The sequence below is a fragment of the Mus caroli genome, unplaced genomic scaffold, assembly GCF_978045245.1.
Source record: "Mus caroli unplaced genomic scaffold, Mus_caroli_1 scaffold_1, whole genome shotgun sequence".
NCBI classification, from domain to species: Eukaryota; Metazoa; Chordata; class Mammalia; order Rodentia; family Muridae; genus Mus; species Mus caroli.
Window position 1 is genome coordinate 189,124,368 of NW_028227256.1, and position 24,782 is coordinate 189,149,149.

Below are 24,782 nucleotides of genomic sequence, written 5' to 3' on the forward strand. Positions count from 1 at the left end.
GGAGGTTTGATGGAATAAAGGGGGAATATGCTGTGCCTGTTGTCCCTGTATCTCTCTAGATGTAGCACAGGCCACTGTGTCCAAGGCTGAGTCAACCCACTACTCAGAAATCAACTCCTATGAGAAAACCAGGTTCCAAATCCTGAACCAGGACCTGGGGCAGGAGGATTTCCAAGATCAGAGAAGACTCGAGAGCTGAGGCAGGATCCCTGCCCAGAGCCTACAGTGTCTGTGGTGCCTGCCTGGTTCCAAGGCTTTGGTGGCACCAGCTGTCCCAAATCCCCAGGGACAGAACATCACAGTCCTCAGTACCTTGCACACCCTTGCTATGTCCACCTCCCGTTGCTGTGAGGCCAACACACAGACAGAGACAGACCGCTTACATGCGGCCACCCTTGGTACTCAGAGATGCCTGCCACGAGTATAAGCTTACTCAGGTGTCAAAACTTCCCTGTGATCCTCTCCCAACACTTCACCCACCCCTTGGGGACTCATCAAGAACAAGCACGGAGAAGCATGCAGCAGAACAGTGCTTGCTGGGGTTGGGATGAGAAACGGGGAAACAACGGGAATAAAGTTTTTGTCACAAAAAGGAGATGATAAATGCAGAGGTCTGCTGTGCAGAGCAGCACCTGCCATGAACCATGTGTGCTGAGGGGGGTGGAGGCAGGAGGATCAGGGCTATCCTTGGCTACCTATTGATCTCAAGGCCAGCCTGGGCTACTCGAGACCTTGTATCAAACCCCCAAACAGCTCGATATCATGCTGTTCTTTATAGTTTATAGTTTATGGTTTCCTCACTGCGTCACACACAGAGACCCACAAAAGGCCACAAACATGTTTGAGGGAGTTGACAAGTAGATTGCATCATAGGTGTGATGGCTAGTCTTGTGGACTGACAGGACCTGCAATCACCCTGGGCGTGTCTGTGGGGTAACTGAAGCAGAAGGATGCCCTAAATGTGGTTGTGTCAATCCATGCGCTGAGCTGTAGCACAGTAAGTCCCCACACAGGAGGCCAGGCCCTGGCTCTGCTGCACACTGACCCTTCGCTGTGCCTTGATTCTTCACTGAGAAAATGGAGTCAGTGTCAGACTCACAGGGTGAGCTGGCCTAGAGTCACTAGTGAGTCGAGCTAGCTATTATTGTAATTTCTATCTCACCACTTCGCAGCTGCTGACGTGTGCCGCTCACCCAGGCCTCCTGACCCAGGATCTGGTGTTCTTTCCAACACGTCACTCCCAGAGTGCACACGGCTTCTGCAGCCAGATTGTGACCAGCAAAGCCACCCCCCCCCGGGACCCTTTCATCAAAGCTGGTAGAGCCAAGAGCAGATCTAACCCTGGGAGCAGAGGTGTAGAACATGGACCCGGCAGTGTGGAGCCACCTGCCCAGCTTCTCCTGTTAGCATTTCATTTTGGAAATACTGGGAACCAAAAATAGAAGTTCTTGAGCAAAGCTTAATCCTGCTGGCTTTCAAGACAGCTGCTGGAACGGTTGCGACTTGGCCACCAGAGTGCACTGTTGCCTGTGCAGGTGCTGAAATGTGACCCATAGTGGGCCATTGTGGGTCATTGTGGGCCCGAGATTTCCCAGGAAAACCCAGATGGTAAGTAACCTGCCACTCTACCTTCCCAGTTCTGTGCTGCAGTCCCCACAGACCACCAGCTCCAGAGCATAGGGAAACCACCTTGCAATCAGCCCACTGTTCTCCCTGGGGACCCCTAAGAGATTGACTGATTCTTGTATTTTCTTGTCCTAGATTCTTCCAGAACCCATTCCAGGCCTGACTGCTTAGGAAATGTGACATACACATCTAGGTGTTGGATATGGAAAATGTGTAGTTAACAAACTGTGAGCAGCTTCAAAGAACAAAATGTTAACCGTTGTAAACATCTAACTGGCTTCTACCGGAGCCAAGAAGCATCCACCTAGAAGACAGAAGATTCTCATGGGTCTATCAGAGAGCTGCTTTCATGGGCAGAGAAGGCTGAGAGAGAAGGAAGGTGCTGGTCCCAGGCTGGGCGCTTTTTAAACTCCCTTCTAGGGAGCATCTGTCATTTCTCCTGCTTCTTTGAAGGGTAGATCTTGGGCTTTGGTTTGGTGGTGTGGAGTTAGCATGTAGGTTTGGTTCCTCTTTGGGTTGTCCTGTTGGAAACCCAACTCAGAACTCAGTGCAGGTTAATAGCCTTCCATGTATTTTAGTTCATTTAAAAATATTTTATGTTTGTGAATGTGTGTATGATACCGTTTGTGTGTGAGGTGCATGTGTGTAGGATACATGCTTGTGTGTGAGGTGCATGTGTGTATAATACATGTTTGTGTGTGAGGTGCATGTGTGTAGGATACATGTTTGTGAGTGAGGTGCACATGTGTATAATACATGTTTGTGTGTGAGGTGCATGTGTGTAGGATACATATTTGTGAGTGAGGTGCACATGTGTATAATACATGTTTGTGTGTGAGGTGCATGTGTGTAGGATACATGTTTGTGAGTGAGGTGCACATGTGTATAATACATGTTTGTGTGTGAGGTGCATGTGTGTAGGATACATGCTTGTGTGTGAGGTGCATGTGTGAAGGATACATGTTTGTGTGTGAGGTGCATGTGTGTAGGATACATGTTTGTGAGTGAGGTGCACATGTGTATAATACATGTTTGTGTGTGAGGTGCATGTGTGTAGGATACATGTTTGTAAGTGAGGTGCACATGTGTATAATACATGTTTGTGTGTGAGGTGCATGTGTGTAGGATACATGCTTGTGTGTGAGGTGCATGTGTGTAGGATACATGTTTGAGAGTGAGGTGCATGTGTGTAGGATACATGCTTGTGAGTGAGGTGCATGTGTGTAGGATACATGCTTGTGTGTGAGGTGCATGTGTGTAGGATACATGTTTGTGAGTGAGGAGCATGTCTGTAGGATACATGTTTGTGAGTAAGGTGCATGTGTGTATGATACATGTTTGTGTGTGAGGTGCATGTGTGTAGGATACATGCTTGTGTGTGAGGTGCATGTGTGTAGGATACATGTTTGTGAGTGAGGTGCATGTGTGTAGGATACATGTTTGTGAGTAAGGTGCATGTGTGTATGATACATGTTTGTGTGTGAGGTGCATGTGTGTAGGATACATGCTTGTGTGTGAGGTACATGTGTGTAGGATACAGTTTGTGTGTGAGGTACATGTGTGTAGGATACATGTTTGTGAGTGAGGTGCATGTGTGTAGGATACATGTTTGTGAGTAAGGTGCATGTGTGTAGGATACATGCTTGTGTGTGAGGTACATGTGTGTAGGATACATATTTGTGAGTGAGGAGCATGTCTGTAGGATACATGTTTGTGAGTGAGGTGCATGTGTGTAGGATACATGCTTGTGTGTGAGGTGCATGTGTGTAGGATACATGTTTGTGAATGAGGTGCATGTGTGTAGGATACATGTTTGTGAGTGAGGTGCACATGTGTATAATACATGTTTGTGTGTGAGGTGCATGTGTGTAGGATACATGCTTGTGTGTGAGGTGCATGTGTGTAGGATACATGTTTGTGAGTGAGGTGCATGTGTGTAGGATACATGTTTGTGAATGAGGTGCATGTGTGTAGGATACATGTTTGTGAGTGAGGTGCATGTGTATAGGATACATGTTTGTGTGTGAGGTGCATGTGTGTAGGATACATGTTTGTGTGTAAAGTACATGTATGCTACAGTGTGCATATCAGAGGATATTGGTGTTGTTTCTCATGCTCCATCTTGCTTCTGAGTCAAGATTTCTTGTTTTCCACTGTTCTGCACAGTCCAGGCTAGCTGGCCATGGGCTTCCAGAATATTCTCCTGTCTGAGTGCTAGAACACTCAGATGTGTGCCCCTACCCACTCCCCGAGATTTCTGTAGCCCTTGTGCACCCCTACTCAATTAAGAGAGCTGTTTGACTGAAAACTGTCTCCAGAGCCAGATGCTGGACTGTGCCTGGGCATCCTGAGGGCAGAAGCAGACCCTGAGGCCAGCAGTGCTAGCTAGAGCCCTGCCTCCTGGCCACAACTGCTTTACTCTCTAATCTTCCTTTCCTTTTGGTTTGGGTTTTGTTTGTTTGTTTGTTTGTTTGTTTGTTTTTTGTGGGGTTTTTTTGGTTTTTTTTTGAGACAGGGTTTCTCTGTGTAGCCCTGGCTGTCCTGGAACTCACTTTGTAGACCAGGCTCGAACTCAGAAATCCACCTGCCTCTGCCTCCCGAGTGCTGGGATTAAAGGCATGCGCCACCACTCCCAGCTTTTTTTTTTTTTAAGATTTATTTATGTTATGTATATGAGTACACTGTAGCTGTCTTTAGACACACCAGAAAGAGCATCAAGTCCCCATTACAGATGGTTGTGAGCCACCATGTGGTTGTTGGGATTTGAACTCAGGACCTCAGAATGAGCAGTTAGTGCTCTTAACCGCTGAGCCATCTCTCCAGCCCTAACCTTCCTTTTCTAATAACTGCCACAGTTTACAACCTGCCCTAGGACCTCCAGCACCTTAGACAATAATCCCACACCCTCTCAACTTCCTAGATGAAAGAACCAGGCTGTCTGCCCTGCTGGAGAGGGAGGGCCTAGAACCAGGGAACTGAAGAGTTAAGCCAGGACTAAAGCATCAGGAGCTGTGGGCAGCAAGATGGAGTCTGTTCCCTGCTGGTAATGACTAACACCCTGATTACTCCAGTAGATCCCTGGACAGCAGGGTATCTAGCTGCCACTGCCCTCAGTGACCCCACAGGGAGGGGACAGGGCAGCAACCCCAGAACTGATGGATGGTCTGGCTCCAGGGAGTCTCTTCCCGCCTGTTTCTCCTTGGGGCTCCAGAGCAGGTGGTCTGAGGCCAGGAGGGCAGCCCAGAGGACTCCCTGGGCAGCCAGGATCGCCAGCCAGGGCAGTGTTTGTTTTCCTCACAGACCAGTTACCACTTGCTGCTGTGGTTGCCCGGGGAACACTTGCTATTTTCATGTAGGCCCTGGATGATGAGCTGTGGAAACTCTTGCAAGGTTAGTCTGAGAGGTGATATTCAAGTAGGCTGTGCCAGAGAGGAGTGCTGGGCAGCAAGAGGGAGGCTCGACATTCACACACACAGCCCTGAGTGTGGGATGAAGGAGGGTGGCTGGGAAAGACTGTGCCCAGAGTCAGGAGTACCAGTCCATCCCTTGTTCAGTCTTTGATTTCTGTTCATTGGATCAAACATTCAAGGGTTTTGACTTTGTGCTAGGTGCGTGCAAACTGATCGAGGGTGCCCCAGCCCCGCGAAGCTGGCAATGTAGAATACAGCTACAGTTCTGTGGGATCCAGGCCATCGCAGGGCCACATGGGTAGCCTGTTCCCATGCCTGTCCTTGGCAGGAAGGGTAACTGAAAAACTTCCCTGATGAAGTATCTAGGAGTAAATAGATTTTTGAAGGCAGAGTGGACAAGGGGGAGCAGCATGTACATGGTTCAGAGGAGACTAAGTATAGCACTTCCAGAGGAGACTAAGTATAGCACTTCCAGAGGAGACTGAATATAGCACTTCCAGAAGAGACTGAGTATAGCACTTCCAGAGTGTATGCCCAATCCTGGGCAAAGTGAGAGTCTGGCCAAGAACCAGTCCATCGGGGGGGCTTGGGGATGAGATGATGTTGGACCACTGAAACAGTTGTGATGAGGCCTCAGGTAGCAAAATGCAGCCCAGGCCTTCTCTGGAGAGAGGCAAGTTTCCCCACTACCCAGGAGACATGGGAGACTGGGGGCTCCACAGGGCATCTGAGAGCCCTGAAGCTGCAGGAGGGAGCCCTCCACAGGGAGAGCCAAGCTAAGCCTTTGGTCCAGGCTGGCAGTCACTGCCCATCCACCCATCCTCCAAAGCACAGTCTACTGCTTTAACCCCAGGCATGCACATAGATGTCTTCTGCCTGTCTGTGGCCATTCCCCTAATGGAAGATGCTTACGAGTCTAGAAGGTGGGTTTGCTAGTCAGGCCTCTGCTCCACTTGTGCCTCTGCAGGCAGGTCAGTTGCACTAAACACACACACACACCACATACACAAACACACACAGACATATACACACATGCACACACAGATATACACACATGTACACACACTCAAACACACACTCACAGATATACACACATGCACACACACGCACAGACATACACACACATCCACACACACACACACCCCACATACACAAACACACACAGACATATACACACATGCACACACAGATATACACACATGCACACACACTCACAGACATACACACACATGCACACACACTCATACATATGTACACACACACACAGACATATACACACATGCACACACAGATATACACACATGTACACACACTCAAACACACACTCACAGACATATACACACATGCACACACAGATATACACACATGCACACACACTCAAACACACACTCACAGATATACACACACATGCACACACACTCATACATATGTAAACACACACCCCACATACACACAACATCCAATCACTATTGGACTTAACCTGTTTGTTATTTGTTTGTTTTTCAAGACAGGATTTTTCTACGTAGCCCTGGTTATCTGGGACTAACTCTATAGACCAGGCTAGCCCGGAACTCAAAGAGCCACCTGCCTCTGCCTCCTGGGTGCTGGGATTTAAGCTGTGCACCACCGCACCAGGTTGGACTTCTTTTGTAAAACTCTTTATTTATTTTTATCTCATGTGGGTATGAGTGTTTGCCTGAGTGTGTATGCATGCCCAGTATCTGTGGAGCCAGGAGAAGAACGTGAGTGCTTGGTTCTGTGCGCAGGCCCTTGGCAGCAGCGAGTGCTCTTAACTGCTAGGGTGTCTCTCCAGCCCCTGTTAGTGGCTCCATGCTGCAGGCCCTTGCTTCTCCTGTGCCATTGCAAAGGAGCTGGCTCTATGTCACATACCAGGGTGAGATCTGTGCTCTGCAGACACACAGAGCATGGAGATGAGGGGTCTGACACTCACTGAGAGTGAAGGGGCAAATAACTTCACAAGTTACACCAACCGTGTAGACAGGCATCCTACAGAGAAGCCGACCTTCCAACCTGGAGGCCAGGGGTAGACATGGAACTTTCCACCTTTCCCGTGTGCGTCCTTCGGCCTTCCTTTTCCTGGGTAACTAACCCAGTTCCTTCCTTGTTTGCTTATCCCAAGGGCAGCTGTCTGCCGTGTCTAGGGCCTCTCAGTCTAAAGGAGGCCTGGACTTAGCTTGGTGATGTTCAGTTTCTCGGGGGTGTCCAGGGCACAGATGTTGGACTTTCAGTATCAGTACCAAAAGTCCTCACACTTAGCTTGTCATTGAAGTGAAACTTTGGGGCCCTTAAGACACACACACACACACACACACACATCATTTGGCAAGCACAAGCACACTGGTGCTCCTGGGAGAGTACATTTGCAGGGAGAGTGTTGCAAGGCAGGTGTGAGCCCTTGGGGCAAAGGAAACATCTAAACAAAGGTTGGAAAGTTAGTGCCTGCCTGTGATCCCAGCACTCAAGAAATGGATGCGGGGGTGGGGGTGGGTGGGTGAGGACTTTAAGGTCGTCCTTGGCTACGCAGTCCAGGCCAGCCTGGGCTACAGGAAGCTGTCACAAACAAAGCAAACATGGAGTGATACGGACACAGGGCCTGCAGGGATCTGTGCCCCGACAGCAAATCCCCTTCTCTCCAGCACCTTCTGAACCTGCCCTTTCTGTAGCCCACGAAGCTGCCCAGATTTCTGTGTGCACTGTCTTGTCAAGTCTCTGGTTTGGAACCTCAAAGCGAGAGGCTGGTCGTACTGAAGAGAGGCCCCTCTGCAGTGGGGTGGCAGCTTTGAAGGGAGAGCAGGATGGGGAGCTTGAGGCCAGCGGGGGAAGCTGGGCCCTAATGGGGCAGGATTAGGGGGAAGTGTGGGCAGCCAGCCTTGCTGGAAAATCCCAGCCAGGCTCGGAGGCGTTGCCCTTCTGTGGAGACCAGGGCCTGAGGAATGGCATCCCAGCCTGCTGCCAGGTCAAGAAGACACAGGAAGCCATAGGCTCCTAAGTCAGGCTTGTTGGGTGTTTTTGAGGGCTGTGCATCACTGATTTGTACCATCTGTTTGGGTCAACATGTCCCCATACAGGGTACATTGGCTCAATGAACAACTTTTGGAATTCTAGGCCTGAGACTTTCTGTTCTTGGTTGCCACTGTAACTGGGGCATCCCCTTGCCAAGACAGTAGTCCCCACAGGTTGGTAAAGAGTGCAGAGATAAATCACTCTGGAGATGGCTTCAGAGCAGTGTCTGTGTTATTACATGGGTGTAAGGAGCCGCCCTCACATTGGCCATTACAAGATGGCGCTGATGGCACTGGCACCTGTGTAAACAAATCATCTGCACATGCGCTGGGGTAGTTTCCCACCCCATGTGCTCTGCCTTCCCCGTGACGACAACTCCGGCCGATGGGCTGCAGCCAATCAGGGAGCGACACGTCCGAGGCGGAGGACAGTCCTCCATAAAAGGGACGGGTTTTCGCTATTCAGGGGATCTCTCTATCTCTCTCTCTCTGGCTCTCTCTCTGGCTCTCTTCTCCACTGGCTCCTGATGGGGTAAGCAATAAAGCTTGTGCTGCAGAAGATTCCGGTTGCCCTGAGCGTGTTCTTACCAGGGGGACACAAAAGCGCGCGCAATAAATGGTGCCGAAACCCGGGAGCTACTGCATCACGGGGAAGGAGCGGTTAATGAAGTGTTCCCGCAAAACAGACTGTTGAGAAGGATCCGGTGTGGATTCAGAACTCTTCAGCTGGGAAACTGTGGTAATGAAGTGTTCCCACAAAACAGACTGTTGAGAAGGATCCGGCGTGGGTTCAGAACTCTTCAGCTGGGGAACGGACGCGCGTTACAGCTTTACAAGGTATGTCTGGTCTTGAACTTTCTCTAGTGTTAAAAGCCCTTTTATTTCTTTTCACATGTCAACAAGTGGTTAAGGCAGGGTGGAGAATTCTGAACGAAATTCAAGACAGTCTATCAGAAGTAAAGCGGGGAGAGAGAGCAGGAAAAAAGAGAAAGCATGGCGCGCCAAATAAGTATACAGGCCTTTCCACGGGTCTTGAACCCAAGGAAAAATTAATGTCAGGGAAGAATACCTGGGGAGAGACTAGAAGGAAAGAGGAGAAAAAACAAAGGAAAAAAGAAAAGTTAATGTCAGGGAAGAATACCTGGGGAGAGATTAGAAGGAAAGAGGAGAAAAAAGATGAGTTTAAAGAGCTAGTTCTTAGTAGCTGTGAATCAGATAAAAAAATTAGCTCTTCTGAGAAAACAGACTTGGAGGAGGGAGCAGCTCGTTATGAGAGAGAAATGCGAGCTTATAGGTCAAGAAAAAAGCCAAAAGCGGCTGGCAAAGGCCAGCTTGCTGCTCGGCCTCTGGGCAGTTGGCTTCAAAGTCATAGTGCACCTCCGCCCTATGCGGAGCCCCCGCCCTGCGTAGTGCGTCAGCCCTGTGCAGAGAGGCAGTGCACGGACTCGTTCATTTCAAGAGAGGCACAAAGGAAGATACAACAGGCATTTCCGGTCTTTGAAGGAGCCGAGGTTGGGCGTGTTCATGCTCAGGTAGAGTACAGGCTTGCCGGCATGGCACTAACTCCTGCCGACTGGCAAATGATTGCAAAAGCCGCTCTCCCCAATATGGGCAAATATATGGAATGGAGAGCTCTATGGCAAGAGGCTGCACAAATGCAGGCCCGAGCAAATGCTGCCGCTTTGACTCCAGAGCAGAGAGATTGGACCTTTGACCTGTTAACGGGTCAGGGAGCTTATACCGCTGATCAAACAAATTATCACTGGGGAGCTTATGCCCAAATTTCCTCCATGGCTATTAAGGCCTGGAAGGCGCTCTCCCGAACAGGTGAAGCCACTGGACAATTAACAAAGATACAGCGGCTGAACGTCATTGTTCAGAGCCAGATAGGCCCAATGAGATGGTTAAATGGAAAGATGTTTTAAATAACAAATGGAAAGGCCCGGATCCTATTTTGATAAGATCCAGGGGAGCTGTTTGTGTTTTTCCACAGAATGAAGACAACCCATTTTGGATACCAGAAAGACTCACCCGAAAAATCCAGACTGACCAAGGGAATACCGATGTCCCTCGTTTTGGTGATGTCCAGTGCGACAACAACAAAGGGAGAGCAGCGTTGGGAGATACAGAATTGGACAGCTAAATTTGAACAGACCCTTTGAAAATTGAGACTTGCCCCACGCACTTGGACCTGTCCCTGACCTAAGGACTATCTTTTCAACATTTTCCTTCTTTAAAGAATGGGTGAGGGTGGAATTATTTGGAGCTGTTCTTTGCTGTGGATTAGTGTTGCTTCTCTGATTGGTCTGTAAGCTTAAGGCCCAAACTAGGAGAGACATGGTGGTTATTTCCCAGGCGCTTGCAGCACTAGAACATAGTGTTTCCCCTGATATATGGTTATCTATGCTTAAGCAATAGGTCGCTGGCCACTCAGCTCTTGCACCCCACGAGGCTAGTCTCATTGCACGGGATAGAGTGAGTGTGCTTCAGCAGCCCGAGAGAGTTGCACGGCTAAGCACTGCAGTAGAAGGGCTCTGTGGCATATATGAGCCTATTCTAGGGAGACATGTCATCTTTCAAGAAGGTTGAGTGTCCAAGTGTCCTTCCCCCAGGAAAAACGACACGGGACCAGACCAGGACCCCTTCGGGTGATGAGCCTGGGAGGAGGTTTTGTGTAAAGCCCCTATTTTGCACACTGGGGATTTGACCTCTATCTCCACTCTCATTAGAATGGGTGGCCTATTGCTCTTAAATAAAAGAAAAGGGGGAGATGTAAGGAGCCGCCCTCACATTGGCCATTACAAGATGGCGCTGATGGCACTGGCACCTGTGTAAACAAACCATCTGCACATGCGCTGGGGTAGTTTCCCACCCCATGTGCTCTGCCTTCCCCGTGACGACAACTCTGGCCGATGGGCTGCAGCCAATCAGGGAGCGACACGTCCGAGGCGGAGGACAGTCCTCCATAAAAGGGACGGGTTTTCGCCATTCAGGGGATCTCTCTATCTCTCTCTCTCTGGCTCTCTCTCTGGCTCTCTTCTCCACTGGCTCCTGATGGGGTAAGCAATAAAGCTTGTGCTGCAGAAGATTCCGGTTGCCCTGAGCGTGTTCTTACCAGGGGGACACAAAAGCGCGCGCAATACATGGGAGCAACCTCTCATACAGCGAAAGCCTATCAGTTGTGATGGTTATCACGTTACCTCCGATTGGAGCAAGCAAGCACTCATCCGGCCAGGGCCACAGTGAAGGAGCCATGGCAAGTGCAGACGTGTTCACAGGCCAGTTCCTTCCTTGCTTGCTTATCCCAAGGGCAGCTGTCTGCCACATCTAGGGCCTCTCAGTCTAAAGGAGGCCTGGACTTAGCTTGGTGATGTTCAGTCTCTCGGGGGCGTCCAGGGCACAGATGTTGGACTTTCAGTATCAGTACCAAAAGTTCTCACACTTAGCTTGTCATTGAAGTGAAACTTTGGGGCCCTTAAGACACACACACACATCATTTGGCAAGCACAAGCACACTGGTGCTCCTGGGTTACAGGAGAGTACATTTGCAGGGAGAGTGTTGCAAGGCAACACTACTTCAGAATTCAGTGTTCTGACTTCAGGAGCACGGTGTGCCTTGCAGCTGCCCGGTCACGCCTCCATTTCTTCTACACTAGCGTCATTATGCCTGAGTGGCCACCAAGCCCTGGAATGTACCATCAAGTATGGCAGCCTGCTCTCTCTGAGGTGTGGGGAGGGCCAGGGATGACTTTCTCAGGGCCTCTGGTCCAGGTGAATCTTCCTGAGGTACTAGGCTAACTATGCAGTTCCCAGGCTATCCTCTAGGGATACCAAGTCCTGGGGCAGGGCTCCAGTCTCTATTTAATGTAAAAATTCTATTTTTTTTGTACACACACACACACACACACACACACACACACACACACACACAGCAGGGAGTCATACAGGCTGCCCATGAACTCAATACATAGCTGAGGACAATCTGGGACTTCTGACCCTCCTGCCTCTACATTCTGAGCCCTAGGATCACAGGTGTATGCTACCATACCAGTTATGTGGTGCTGTGGCTGGATCCCAGTCTCATGCATGATAGGTAAGCACTCTACCAAATCAGACACACACACACACACACACACGGCCTCTTGCTATTTATTCTACTATCTATCTATCTATCTATCTATCTATCTATCTATCTATCTATGTGAGTGTTTTGTCTACATGTAACTTTGTGTACCAAGTATATAACTGGATAACTGGTGTCCACAGAGGCCAGGAGAGGGCATCAGAGTCTCTGGGACTAGAGAACCTGTGAGCTGCCATGTGTGTGCCGAGAAGTACATCCAAGTCCTCTGTGACCCCCGACCAGGCTCCCTGCCAGTCTGGCTGCAGCCAGTTCTTGCCACTGCTTGCATGGTCCTTACCTCCTGGCCTCATCACAAGCAGACATGGACATCAGGACCAAGACAGGAACCTCACCTCTGCAGGCCGTGCGTAGGAAGTGCAGAGACAGGAGAATGCTTCTGCAGCAATGGGGTTGTTTGCTTAATGTATCCTTACTACAAAGGAGACGTGGTTGTGGTAGGGAGTGTGGGGAACACAAGCGAATGGAGAATCAAAGGTTCTTCACAGCGCACTGTGATGCTGGCCTTTAGTCACAGCTAAGCACACACACACACACACACACACACACACACACACACACACACACACACCTGCTGGCAGGCAGGGACACCAGGCAGGCATGGCCCCTGACCAAGAACCATACAGAGTCTCCCAGTTAAACATTCGCTTTATTCAGCTGCAGGGCACTCGGAGGCTTCCTCCGCTTGTTCCAAGGGACACTTAACTCCTGTCCCCTCACTTCTCCCTAGAACCGGCTGCTTCTCAGCTAGACATCAGAATTCGTCCTTTATGTCAAAATGGGGCTGGTCTTCAGGCTTGAAGTCCAGGTTGGGGCTGCCATCCTCGTTGAGGATCCTGCGGGCTGTGTAGCCAACAATGGGGTACTTGGCTTTGTACACCTTGCTGAAGACGTCATCGAGGGCCTCCAGCTCCTTGGCAGTGAGACCAGTCTTGGGGAGAAGAGATGGGAGAGATGAGCAAGCTGAATTTGACAAGTTGTGACTGGCACTGTCCTCTCTCTGGCCCTGCCTTATCAGCCCCAAACTCCAAGTGCAAAAGAAAAAACCATGCTAAAACAAAACAAAATAAAACAAAGCCTTTTTTAGGAGAGAGCAGGTGCACAGCCCACCATCACAGATTCTGGGACTGAGTTTCTTGCATTTGGGGAAATGGCAGTGGTCAGCACACCTGGAGACTCACCCTGGGAAACTGCCTTTGTGTTCATGGCGTCCATTCTCACCAGAAAAGTATGGGGAAAAAAATCCTCCATCTTAAATCAAGGAATGAACTTTCAAACTTTTAAAGAAACAGCTCTAGGTATGCAGGGTATGTACACAGAGGGTAAGTGAGGGGTGTTTACAGGATGTTAGTGCAGGATGCGTGTGTGGAGTGTGTGAGCAGCGTCTCTGTGTGTGCAGGGTGTGTGAACAGAGTCTGCGTGTGTTCTGTGAGAACTATGATTAACCCAGAGACTTAAACAAAACAAACAAAACTAAAAACAACTGGGCTCAGTGGTACACACCTTTAATCTCAGCCCTTGGGAGGCAAAGGCAGTCCTGTGAGTTTGAGGCCATCCTGGTCTACCTAGAAATTTCCAGCCTAGACAGGGCTACATAGTGACACTCTGTCTTGAGAACCAAGAATAAACCCCACAGAATAGGAACGGAACGTTTTGACAAAGGCTCATCCGGCTTACAGTGTCGTGAGTGAGGTCTGCTGGATCCAGTGACATCTTGGCCACACCTCTGCTGGAGTCCTTCCCGGCTAAGGCGTTGTAGGGGGCTCCTCGTCCATAAAACTCTGCAGCAGGGCGGAAGGAAGAGTGTGGGTGTGCGTGGATGGAAGCCAGGGGTTGGGGGTTCTCCAGACCCCCCAGTTCTTGTAAAGACTATAGTTCTGAAGATGAACTTCACAGGGCAGATGGGAGGCCCAGGCAAACTTATGGTGTCGCACCTACCCAGAACACACCTGTCAGCTGAGAGACTGCAGAAAACACACAATGAAGTCTCTTTAAAAACTAAAATGTAGGGGGCTGGAGAGATGGCTCAGTGGTTAAGAGCACTGACTGCTCTTCCAGAGGTCCTGAGTTCAATTCTCAGCAACCACGTGGTGGCTCATGAGCATCTGTAATGGGATCCGATTCCCTCTTCTGGTGTGTCTGAAGACAGCTACAGTGTATTCATAGATATAAAGTAAATAAATAAACAAACCTTTTTTTAAAAAAAAATTAAAATGTAAGTTATGCCTAATGATGCAGGCCTGTAGTCAGAGCTAGAAAGGAAGCTGGTGTCGGAGAACTGCAAATTCAAGACCAGCCTACGCCTGCCTCAGGGTAAGTATTCTTAAAGGGGGAGAGAGGCTAGGGATGTGGCTCATTGGTACATAAAGCCCTGGGTTAAATACTCTGTGTGTGTCTGTCTGTCTGTCTGTCTGTCTGTCTGTAGGGTGTAAGTCTGTAGTGTGTCTCTGTGTGTATATATATATAATATATATATTTATGTGTGTATATATATAGAGAGAGATAGATAGAGAGAGAGAGAGAGAGAGAGTGTGTGTGTGTGTTTATATGTGTGCCTGTGTGTCTGTCTGTCTTTAGAATGTATGTATGTCTATGTGATGAGTTTGTCTCTGTGCGTATGTGTGTGTGTATAGTTTGTTTGAAAGTGTGCCTATGTGGTGTGTTTGTCTGTGTCTGTCTGTCTGTCTACCTGTGTATAAGGTGTGTGCTTTTGTATGGTCTCTTTCTCTGTATGTGTGTGTGTGTGTGTGTGTGTATGTATGTATGTATGTATGTATGTATACACAAACATAGACAAGAAGAGCCTCCGATCTTAAACATCTCAGGAAGTCAAGTCTTCTACCATGTGGACTTAGAGGAGTAGTGAAAACCCACCTCCTGGTAGTAGAGTAGATACAGACAGGGAAGCTACTACATGGTACTGAAATGTTCTGCCACTTCTACAACAGCAACTTTCAGCCAAGGGACACTCTCCTGGCTTCTAACAGAGTGCTCATGGGGTTTGAACACACTGCCCTTCAAGTAGAAACGAGGCATCAATGGAGCACTAAGTCCATGTTTTGGTGAAACCCTGACAAGGCTCAGCTCCAACCGGCCTTGCAGAGGGAAGGAAAGGCCTTGCCTGACAGAACCCCTGCCTCATCCCTCCAGGCACCTGCTCTGCCCGAGTTCCCCAGAAGTGATGAGCCACTTACCCCTCCCAGAGGTGACATCGAACACCACTCCCTTCACTGCCAGGTAGATGGGCTGATCCTCCTGGAAAGCAGGGGAAGAGGTGAGAGGAGCAGGGGAGAGGCCTGAGGCACTGAGGAAGTCACTGGTGCAGAGGGCAGCTTACACCACAACCCCGTGGACTGTGGTGACCTTTCTTCTTGTGAACCTAGACCTTTGTGGTGTCCTCACATGCCCTTTGCCAGCCTTTCAAAGGGTATTAATGGAACATATACTCCTGTCTGCTCTCCAGAAAGAGGGGAAGACATGGCCTGCCCCCCCCCGCCCCCACGTCTGGGAAGGGACATTGGAATGCCTTTCCCAGTTCAGACTTTGGTCAGTAGCTACAAAGGGATTGAACATCGTTTTGGCAGCTGCCACCTCAGAGAGATGAACACAAGACAGAAGAACCTGATCTAAGTTTTAAAAGTTGTAAAGTTGCCAGGCAGTGGTGGCGCACGCCTTTAGTCCCAGCACTTGAGAGGAAGAGGCAGGCGGATTTCTGAGTTCAAGGCCAGCCTGGTCTACAGAGGACAGCCAGGGCTACACAGAGAAACCCTGTCTCGGGGTGGGGGTGGGGGTGGGGTGGGGGGAGTAGTAAAGTCAAGAAGAATCAGATAATCAAAAAAGACTTGTGCCACCTAGAAGTGTAAGAGGAAATAAACTGTCTCCTTTCTAAGTTGCTTTTGTTCATGGTTACTGCATTGTATCACAGCAACAGAAAGCCTATGACACAGGGTCAAACCGTGAGACCTTGACTCAAGAAAGGAAACAACAAAAATGTAATTCAAAATTGTACACAGGGACTTTGAGGTTAAGCTGGAAGGACCCTAGATGATGAAATACTCTCCTTGTGGGTGAGGCTATTTGTTGTGCCTATGTGCACAGGTCTGTGCCTACGTGCGTGCATACAAGTGTGAATGTGTGCACTTTGAGACACCGTCTTGCTCTGTAACCTAGGCTGGCCTTGAACTCAGTTCTCCTGAATGTCTCTTGGGGGGTTGGATTCCAAGCTTGCCCCACCACACCCTGCAGAGTAAGGCTATTTGGGCCCAAGGAGGTTGAATGGCATAGACTGAATCAGAGAAGTCAGGACCAAACTTGGAGCTTTGGAACAGAAGGCTCTGCTCGCCTTCTCGTCCTTGACCACCAGAGGGCACTCTTAGCCCAGAGAGAACTTCCAGGGACGTAGGGGAGAATGAGTGGGGGGCCCCCAAAGTTCCTCAACCTCAGGGTTCCAGGAATGCATATGTACGACAGGAAGGGACAAGAACCTTCACTGTCCTTCACCTGGGACATGCCCTGGCCTCGCTATCTGACCTGCCTACCTCTGGCCAAGCAGAGGACGACCACAAGTGCCCCAGCGGCTCTAATGCAGGGCCATGGAAGAACTGGGCAGAGAGAAAGTAGGTGGAGCGTGGGCACAGCCGGCAGGAGGACTTAGACATTGGCCAGAGCTCCTGTCCCTCACCGTCTCTGGGTCCAGGGCGGAGCCAGACCGGCTCTCTGCGCCCCTCTTCGGAAAAGAAGAAACCTGCGTGGGTGTTTTGGTTTGGTTTTAGGGTTTTTGTTGTTGTTTTGGTTTTGGTTTGTTTTCAGAGAAAACTGCTCTGAAGGGATGGTCTTCTTACTGCCGGTGGCACCCACGACCTATTTCAGGGTCATGGAACACGGATTTATCAACAGACTAAAAGGGATGGGAGAAAATAACAGAACGTGAAAGAAAATGGAAGTGCCTGAATGTGAGCTTTTCCTCAGCACACTCTCAAGTTTTTATAATAAGGTCAGCAGGCACAGAGGCTGGTTCAGGGTCGTTGTGCCAAGCACTTTGTGTGTCTCCATCTCGTCTTCACAAGATGCCTGTGTAGACGAGGCACTCCATGTAGCCGTGGGAGGGGGAGTTTTATATATCCATCCAGGAGTGCTACCAAGCCAGAGTTTATCAGTACTCAGCCAGGTGTGACAGACAAGGCTGAGATCTGCAGTCAGGTGACTCTACCTGAAGGACTATGTCACAGTCTTTCAATGGCCTGTCCCAATCCATTGAAAGGCCAAGAGTTCCCCCAGGAAAAAGAAACTCCACCTAGTAGGGCATGGTGGTGCTTGCTTTAAGATCTCTGTGAATTCTTCAAGCACCCTGGTCTACATAGTGAGTCCAGGACAGCCAGAACTACATAGGGAGAGCCTTTCTGAACACCACTCCTGTGAAGAAAGAAGGAGAGAGAGAGAGAGAGAGAGAGAGAGAGAGAGAGAGAGAGAGGAGGAGGGAAGGAGGAAGGAAGGAATGAAAGCCCTTCTCCTGGAGAATTCCAGCCTCCTTCCTGGTACAGCCTGCCTAGTCAGACAGCCCCACCATCTGCAAACTGTTGTAATAGTATCCCCCTCTCTCTGATGCCAACACCATACAGTTGAAAATATGGTCCCCGTGGTGCTTAGTAACTTGGGCCAAACACACAGCACAGCAAGAATCCAAGCTGGGATACCATTCAAACGTATAAGCTTTAGTGTGGCCACATATTGCATCACAGAAACCATGATGCTAACTGGGCGGGGGCAGAGGTGATGTCCCGTGACCACAGTCAGACCAGATCCATTCCCAGCGTGCTCTGCTCTGCTAAAGCTGCCCATAACACTCCTCTGTTACCTCAAGCCTGTGGCTCTCCACCGTTAAGTCTCCATCCACAATATGAAATAGAAAAATTAGGGTCTTTTCTCTGTCCTCATTCTGGAGTCTCTGTGTGTGCCTTTCCTTGGGTTCTGTGCTTTGGGGTGGGGGGGAGGGGTGTCAAGACCCCGCCCGTACATGGATGAAAGCAAACAACTCGGCAGAGGGCTGTACTCACTCCTTTCCTGTCACCACAGTCTTAAGGCACTGCTGCCAGCTTTCTTATTCTAACCCTAGCCAAATATTTCTTTGCTAATACAAAAATATACTCCTCCCTACCTACACAACCTGTCAAAGTTACCTAAGATTCTCTTTCCTATCCTGTCTTGACTACTGCTAGTAAATTCTAGTCAGTTATAACCAATCAATGGTGCTCAATTCTGTCAGAAGTTTGTCAACTCTTAAGTTTATGACAGACAGAATCCCCAAAAGCCTCTAACGGTTTCTCCCACAAAGTCTCAGAAGATGTGGACAGAGCTACTGGATTATGATGTGACAGTCGCTGAAATACGCAGTGGACAAGACTGGATACTCTGAGTCACATGACTAAAACCAAGGTAAGCCACTTCTCATGTCACACACATCCACTCCACAGAGAAAAAGCCCTGTGACTTCTGCACCTGAGAGCCAGACTGACTCTGCCCAAGTTGCCATGGAGACCATGGAGACCACAGAGAACTGTTGGCTAGTGGACTCTCTCAATTTTTTAAAAATAATATACAACTGATACATAACCGATAGACTATTGTTTATTCTTTCTCAGACTTCTGACTACATTGACAGCTAGAATAAACTAAACTCTGTTTCCATTAAATACTTCATATTTCCTCTTCTTGCTATGCCTCTGTCCTAACATTATCTGAGTTCCTATAAATTTGCTTAACTCTAATAAAACATTCCAGTATATGATCCAACTTTTGAATCTTGCTCCTTCTGCTCCACAAAAGGCTCGTCTTAAAGACTGCTCATGTGGTTAACTCATGTTGTTATCTCTTTTATAAACTTGTAAGCTACAGGGAACCCACTCAGATCTACCTCTCATGGACCACATAGGCTCCGTCCAGATAAGTACATCTGCTGTTCCAGAGGGTGGGATTCCTCTCGGTTTCAATTGGACATCTTAAAAAAAAAACTTTTCTTTCTCCCAAACGTACTTAATCTTATTCTCTACCTACAATAATGTGTTTCAACATCTTGTCAAGTCCAGGCGCTTACTATACCCAGGACCGCTCCAGAGGAGCAACCTTCAGATGCTCCAGTATCCTCACAGACACAGACTCTACTGGACCTGCTCCTTCCGACCTATCCTCAGATGGCTCCACAGGCCCTGGACAGCAAGGAAGCAGCCCACTCTCTCTTTTTTTTCTCTCTCTCTCTTTTTTTTTTTTTTCGAGACAGGGTTTCTCTGTGTAGCCCTGGCTGTCCTGGAACTCACTTTGTAGACCAGGCTGGCCTTGAACTCAGAAATCCGCCTGCCTCTGCCTCCCGAGTGCTGGGATTAAAGGCGTGCGCCACCACGCCCGGCCAGACCACTCTCTTAAGACTGGACAAACATCCCCCATACCCATCCCTCTAGGTTCCCCAGAGACACGCCGCCCCAATGTCAGCATGAACCAGCCAGATATCACATCCACCCTATTTTTGCTTCATCATCACCTCTTTCTAAGGGTTTTTTGTTGTTGTTGTTTTGGTTTGGTTTTTTGGTTTTTTGAGACAGGGTTTCTCTGTATAGCCCTGGCTGTCCTGGAACTCACTTTGTAGACCAGGCTGGCCTTGAACTCAGAAATCCGCCTGCCTCTGCCTCCCGAGTGCTGGGATTAAAGGCTTGCGCCACCACACTAAACCAAAATGGGGGAATGTTGGTATTCTGTCTGGACTCCACCTTCACTGTTCCTGGCAGCAACCAAGTATGCTCCTCTGCACAGTTACCTAGCAACAGCCAGGTACACCTGGCCCACTATAAAAGGGGCTGCTTTCCCCCTCCTCACTCTCTGGTTCTCTTACTCTTGTGCCCTTGCTCCCCCTCTCCTCATTCCCTAACCCCCCCCCCTCCATGTGGTCATGGCCTGCCTTCTCTTCTCCTTCTCCTTCTCCTTCTCTTCCTTCCTTCTTCTTCTTCTTCTTCTTCTTCTTCTTCTTCTTCTTCTTCTTCTTCTTCTTCTTCTTCTTCTTCTTCTTCTTCTTCTTCTTCTTCTTCTTCCTCCTCTCTCTCTCTCTCCTACCCTCTTAATTCCCTCTCCATGCCCTAAATAAACTCTATTCTACACTATACCGTTGGCTAGTCCCTCAGGGGGAAGAGATGCCTCGGCATGGACCTACTGAGGCACCCCCTCCCCCCACACCTCACCACACCCCCATAGAACATATATTAATATTCTTTATCTTTTTATGATGACAACACTCACCATCTCTTTTGCCAACAGCAAATGACCAAGATCTGGTCCTCTACCCACTAGAAACCCTGGGTTCTTCTCCAGCTAGTCTGGGTGCCCCCATGCAGAGTGCGCCACATAAACCACACTGCACACCCAGTGTAGGCAGTGAGAAGCCCGCCCGCCCACATCAGTAAGGCATGGATTGCCTTGCTAGACAGAACAGCAGGTCAGCTTTGCTAACTGTTCTCCCCATGCGCCTATACTGGGAGTTCACTCTGCTGTCTCGTAACACTCGTTCACATTCCCGCCATGTTCCTATCCCTGTGTTCTTATGGACCTGTGGGTCCATAAAAGCAGCAGTTCTTGGGCTGCAGAGATAGCTCAGTAGTTTAGAGCACTGACTGCTCTTCCAGAGGTCATGAGTTCAAATCCCAGCAACCCACATGGTGGCTCACAACCATCTGCAATGAGATCTGATGCCCTCTTCTGGAGTGCCTGAGGATAGCTAGTGTGCTTATATATAATAATAAATAAATAGACCAGAGCAACCACGGCCAGGAAAAAAAAAAAAGCAGCGGTTCTCAACCTTCCTAACGCTGCAACTCTTTAATACAGTTTCACATGCGGTGGCGACCCCCACAACCATAAAATGATTTCCATTGCTACTTCATCATTGTAATTTTGCTACTACTATGAATCCTAATGTAAACATCTGTGTTTTCTGACAGTCTTAGGACCCACAGGCTGAGAACCACTGGCCTCAGCTTTCATCCCTAAAGATCTGCTTTGGGAGAGATCCTTGCAAATTTGGTCTATGTAAGGTTCTCTAACACCGAAGCTAGGGAGCTCAGGGCACACAGATTCAGCGAAGCAACACGGGTCCTTCCCTCCCGTACCACTGAGCACGTGCCTCAGTTTCCCTATCTGTAAAGGTAGGGGATTAATTCCTGGAATCACTACAATGCCAAGAGACCGGTTCTTCCAAACTGGTTTCAGGCTTCCTCCCCATCTAAAGCAGCTACCCATATCGGGTAGTGTTATTTCCTCCTTTGCGTTCATCCCCACCAGCCCAGACACTAAATGGGGTCTGAAGGGGACACTGGGGGAGGAAAGGGAAGGCTTGGATCATCCAGCCGGCCCCAGACCCCCCTAACTTAGTGCGCACGCTCAGGCCGGTCACTTTGCACAAACTGTAGGCCATGTGACCCCAGCTCACCCTCACACTAAAATCTAGAAGGGTCTGAGGTCTGAACTCAGACCCACAGCGACAAGGCGGGGCGAAGGAAGCGCGGGGTGGGGCGTCAGGGCCACGCCCTGCCTCCACCAGGCCTCGCGTGGGTCCCCGCCACCAGTCAGCTCGGGACAGCCGCGGGCCCAGGCCGCGCCGCCTACCTCCTCGCCGCCGTAGCGGGCCAGCTCCTCCTCGGTGAAGAGCCGCACCGGGGGCCCGCGTTCTGCGGGGCGCAGCGTCTGCCCAGCCCAGGCTGAGGGCACTGGGACCAGAGCCAGCGACAGGACGAGCTCCGCCAGCAGCCGCAGCCGCCACCAGGGCGCGGGGCGCGCCATAGACAGCGAGGAGCAGGAGGGAGGACGGCGGGGCGGAGCACAGTCGGCTCCTAGGGAGGGGCCCTGTAATACAGGACCCAGCCTTATCAATTTGTCCTCTCCTCCTTTCTCTCTGACGCTAAGTCCTACTACATAGCCTGTAATGTTCTTGAACTGGTGGCGATCCTTCTGCCTCCGTCTCCAGAGAATTGGGATTGTACACTAGTGGCACCAGGCCCGAGTAACTCCCCCACCCCCCCTTTTCTTCCTTCCTTCCTTCCTTCCTTCCTTCCTTCCTTCCTTCCTTCCTTCCTTCCTCTTTCCTTCCTTCCTTCCTCTCTCCCTCCCTCCCTTCCTTCTTTCTTTCTTCTCTCCATCCCTTTCTCTCCCTTACTCCCTTCCTCTCCTTCCCCCATCTTTCTTTCCTTCCTTCCCTCACTCTCTTCCTTCCTCTTCCCCCTCTGTCTTTCCCTCATTCCTTTCTTTTCTTTTTTCCTTTCCTTTCCTTTCTTTTCCCTTCCCTTCCTCTCCTCTCCCCTTCCCTTTCTCCCTCTTTTCTCATCTGTCTTTCTCTCCTTCCTTTCCCTTTCCCTTTCCCTTTCCCTTTCCCTTTCCCTTTCCCTTTCCCTTTCCCTTTCCCTTTCCCTTTCCCTTTCCCTTCCCTTCCCTTCCTCTCCTCTCCCATTTCCTCCCCTCCCTTCCTTTCCTTCCAGGATTTCCTTCTGTAGTTCAGGCTGGCTATATCCCAAGGCTGACCTTGCAGGGATCCTCCTAGCCTGGCTCTTTTATAGAATTGTGTTGCAGCGAACATGATTATGGCTTTGAAGGCTGTGCCAAACTCACAACACATTATCTGCTTTATACCAAGTCGCAGAATCTCAAGGTTGAAGAGGCCCTTCTAACTCCCAGGGTGAAATATCACAGCCTTCTTGAGGCCTAACACATCTTGACAATATCTCTGGCCTTGAGCACTCTGGCTGCTCCAGCCTCCTCTCTGCAGGCCTGTGTGTCAGGAAGCCAAAAGTTTCTTCCTGCAGTTTCTCCTGACCACAAAAAATGCGTTGCCTGTTCTTCCAGAGGTCCTGGATTCTACACTTACACAGCAGTTCACAAACATCTGTAACTCCAGTCCCAGGGGCCCTGACACCCTTTCTGGCCTCTGCAGGCACCAGGCACAAACGTGGTACACAAGCAAAACAGCCATACACATAAATAAAATTTTAAAAGAAAGTAGAAATTATTTTCCAATAATGTTTCCTAGTATTTATTTCTTAGCTGTATCCAACAGGAAAGCAGACTGCTGGCCACACAGGTGACAGAGGCTGAGGCTGAGACCTGTGGCAAAGACCGGCCACAGGGAGGAGGAGGCGTGGCTCACATGTCTGGAGCTATGAAATAAGAGGCTGGAATCTTGGGAGGGAAGCTAAAGTTTGATGGCTGCGGTGGTCTAAGGCAGGGAATGGATGCTCACAGCGGATCCTGGCTCTCCCTTCCCTTGGACCTGCCAGTGTCAGGCAGCACTTCCCCTTGATGGAATTCAAAGGAAACTCTGCTCTAAAGGCTTTCTGATGGCTCATTTTTATTCCCTGTGCTCTGTGAACAGTGTATTAGCACTCAATATACTAATTAGTAACTAATTGTTAATTAGCAATGAACGTGCTAATTGATAACTAATTAGTATTAGTAACAAATACGTTATTCACAACCAATGATTTACAAGAAGTAATTTAAGGCAATAAAGGCTTATTTTGACTCACAGTTTTGCGGATTCCGTCCCCCAGGGTGGGAAACACGTGGGATGGGGGTAGGCCGTGTGTGTCCACACCTCAGCAATCAGGAGGCAGAGAGGAAACCGCCAGAGTTACTTACTTTTTCTTTCACCATTTCTCTTCATCCCTGGACCCCACCTGTGCAATGGCGCTGTCCACATCTGGGGCAGGTATTCTCCTGTCTGGAAAGGCGCCACAGACACACATAAAGGCGTGCTCACCAAACACTCTTGGGTTCTTCATTCAATCAAGTTGACAATCAAAGTCAACCACCACAAACAGGTAGCGACAGTTTCATATTACCCATAAGGCTACTGGGCACAGGAAGGCTAAATGACCTTACCAAGACAACAGGCCCAGAGCAGAGCAGAGATAGAACCTGATAGGGTATCAGGGTGCCAGGTTATCGATTTCACTAGCTCTTCCTCTGATGTTCCCAGGTAGACTTTGAGTGCAGAAATGGCACAGACAACTGGGCATACAATTTGTGGTTTGAATAAAAGTGTTTCCCGTCGGCCCTTAGGGAGTGGGATTATTAGGAGATGCGGCCTTGCTGGAGTAGGTGTGGCTTTATTGGAAGAAGTGTGACCCTGGGGTCAGGCTTCGAGGCTGCAGAATTTCAAGCCAGGCCTTGTTGAAGTAGAAACTCAAGGGTTCTTTGGAAAGTCAGTTGTGTTGGATGGAGTTTTGTTGGGGCAAACACGTGAAGGAGTGTTTTCTGAAGTGGACAGAGGTCTGAAAGGCTAAGATGATCATGAAGGGACGTTTCCCTAAGGCAGACACAGGAGAAAGGGTGTTCTGTTAAAACAAACAAAAGGACACATGATAAAGGATTCTTTACTAAGGACAGACATATACTGGTTTACCTTCCATTGTGTAGTTGAGCTCCATTTGTCGGGACTCCACAGAGAGAAACACATCAAAAAACTTCTGGTGGTGTGCTGTGGCTTCTTGTTTTCGTGGACTCGGGCCGAGTGACAGAGTGATGTCAGCTGAGACAGATGCATGTGCTGAGGCG

The 24,782-nt window shown here is 49.4% G+C and overlaps 1 protein-coding gene across 1 annotated transcript; it reads right to left on the minus strand.

Moving 5' to 3' along the window:
• Positions 1-12,836: 12,836 nt before the first annotated feature.
• Nenf (neudesin neurotrophic factor) lies at positions 12,837-22,156 on the minus strand. Its single transcript, XM_021170735.3, has 4 exons — positions 21,843-22,156; positions 15,395-15,455; positions 13,878-13,981; positions 12,837-13,131 (listed from the first exon to the last, which is right to left on the minus strand). The coding sequence occupies exons 1-4, from the start codon at positions 22,014-22,016 to the stop codon at positions 12,955-12,957; spliced, it is 516 nt and encodes a 171-aa protein (XP_021026394.1). The 5' UTR covers positions 22,017-22,156; the 3' UTR covers positions 12,837-12,954.
• Between the last annotated feature and the right edge of the window lie 2,626 nt (positions 22,157-24,782).

What these genes read in the sequence shown, in the direction of transcription:
- Nenf (XM_021170735.3), bottom strand. Translation starts at nt 22,016, where the DNA reads ATGGCGCGCCCCGCGCCCTGGTGGCGGCTGCGGCTGCTGGCGGAGCTC. An exon ending in CCCGCTACGGCGGCGAGGAG is followed by an intron (nt 15,456 to 21,842) that starts GTAGGCGGCGCG and finishes CCTGCTTTCCAG; the next exon opens with GAGGATCAGCCCATCTACCT. An exon ending in CGATGTCACCTCTGGGAGGG is followed by an intron (nt 13,982 to 15,394) that starts GTAAGTGGCTCA and finishes GCCCTGCTGCAG; the next exon opens with AGTTTTATGGACGAGGAGCC.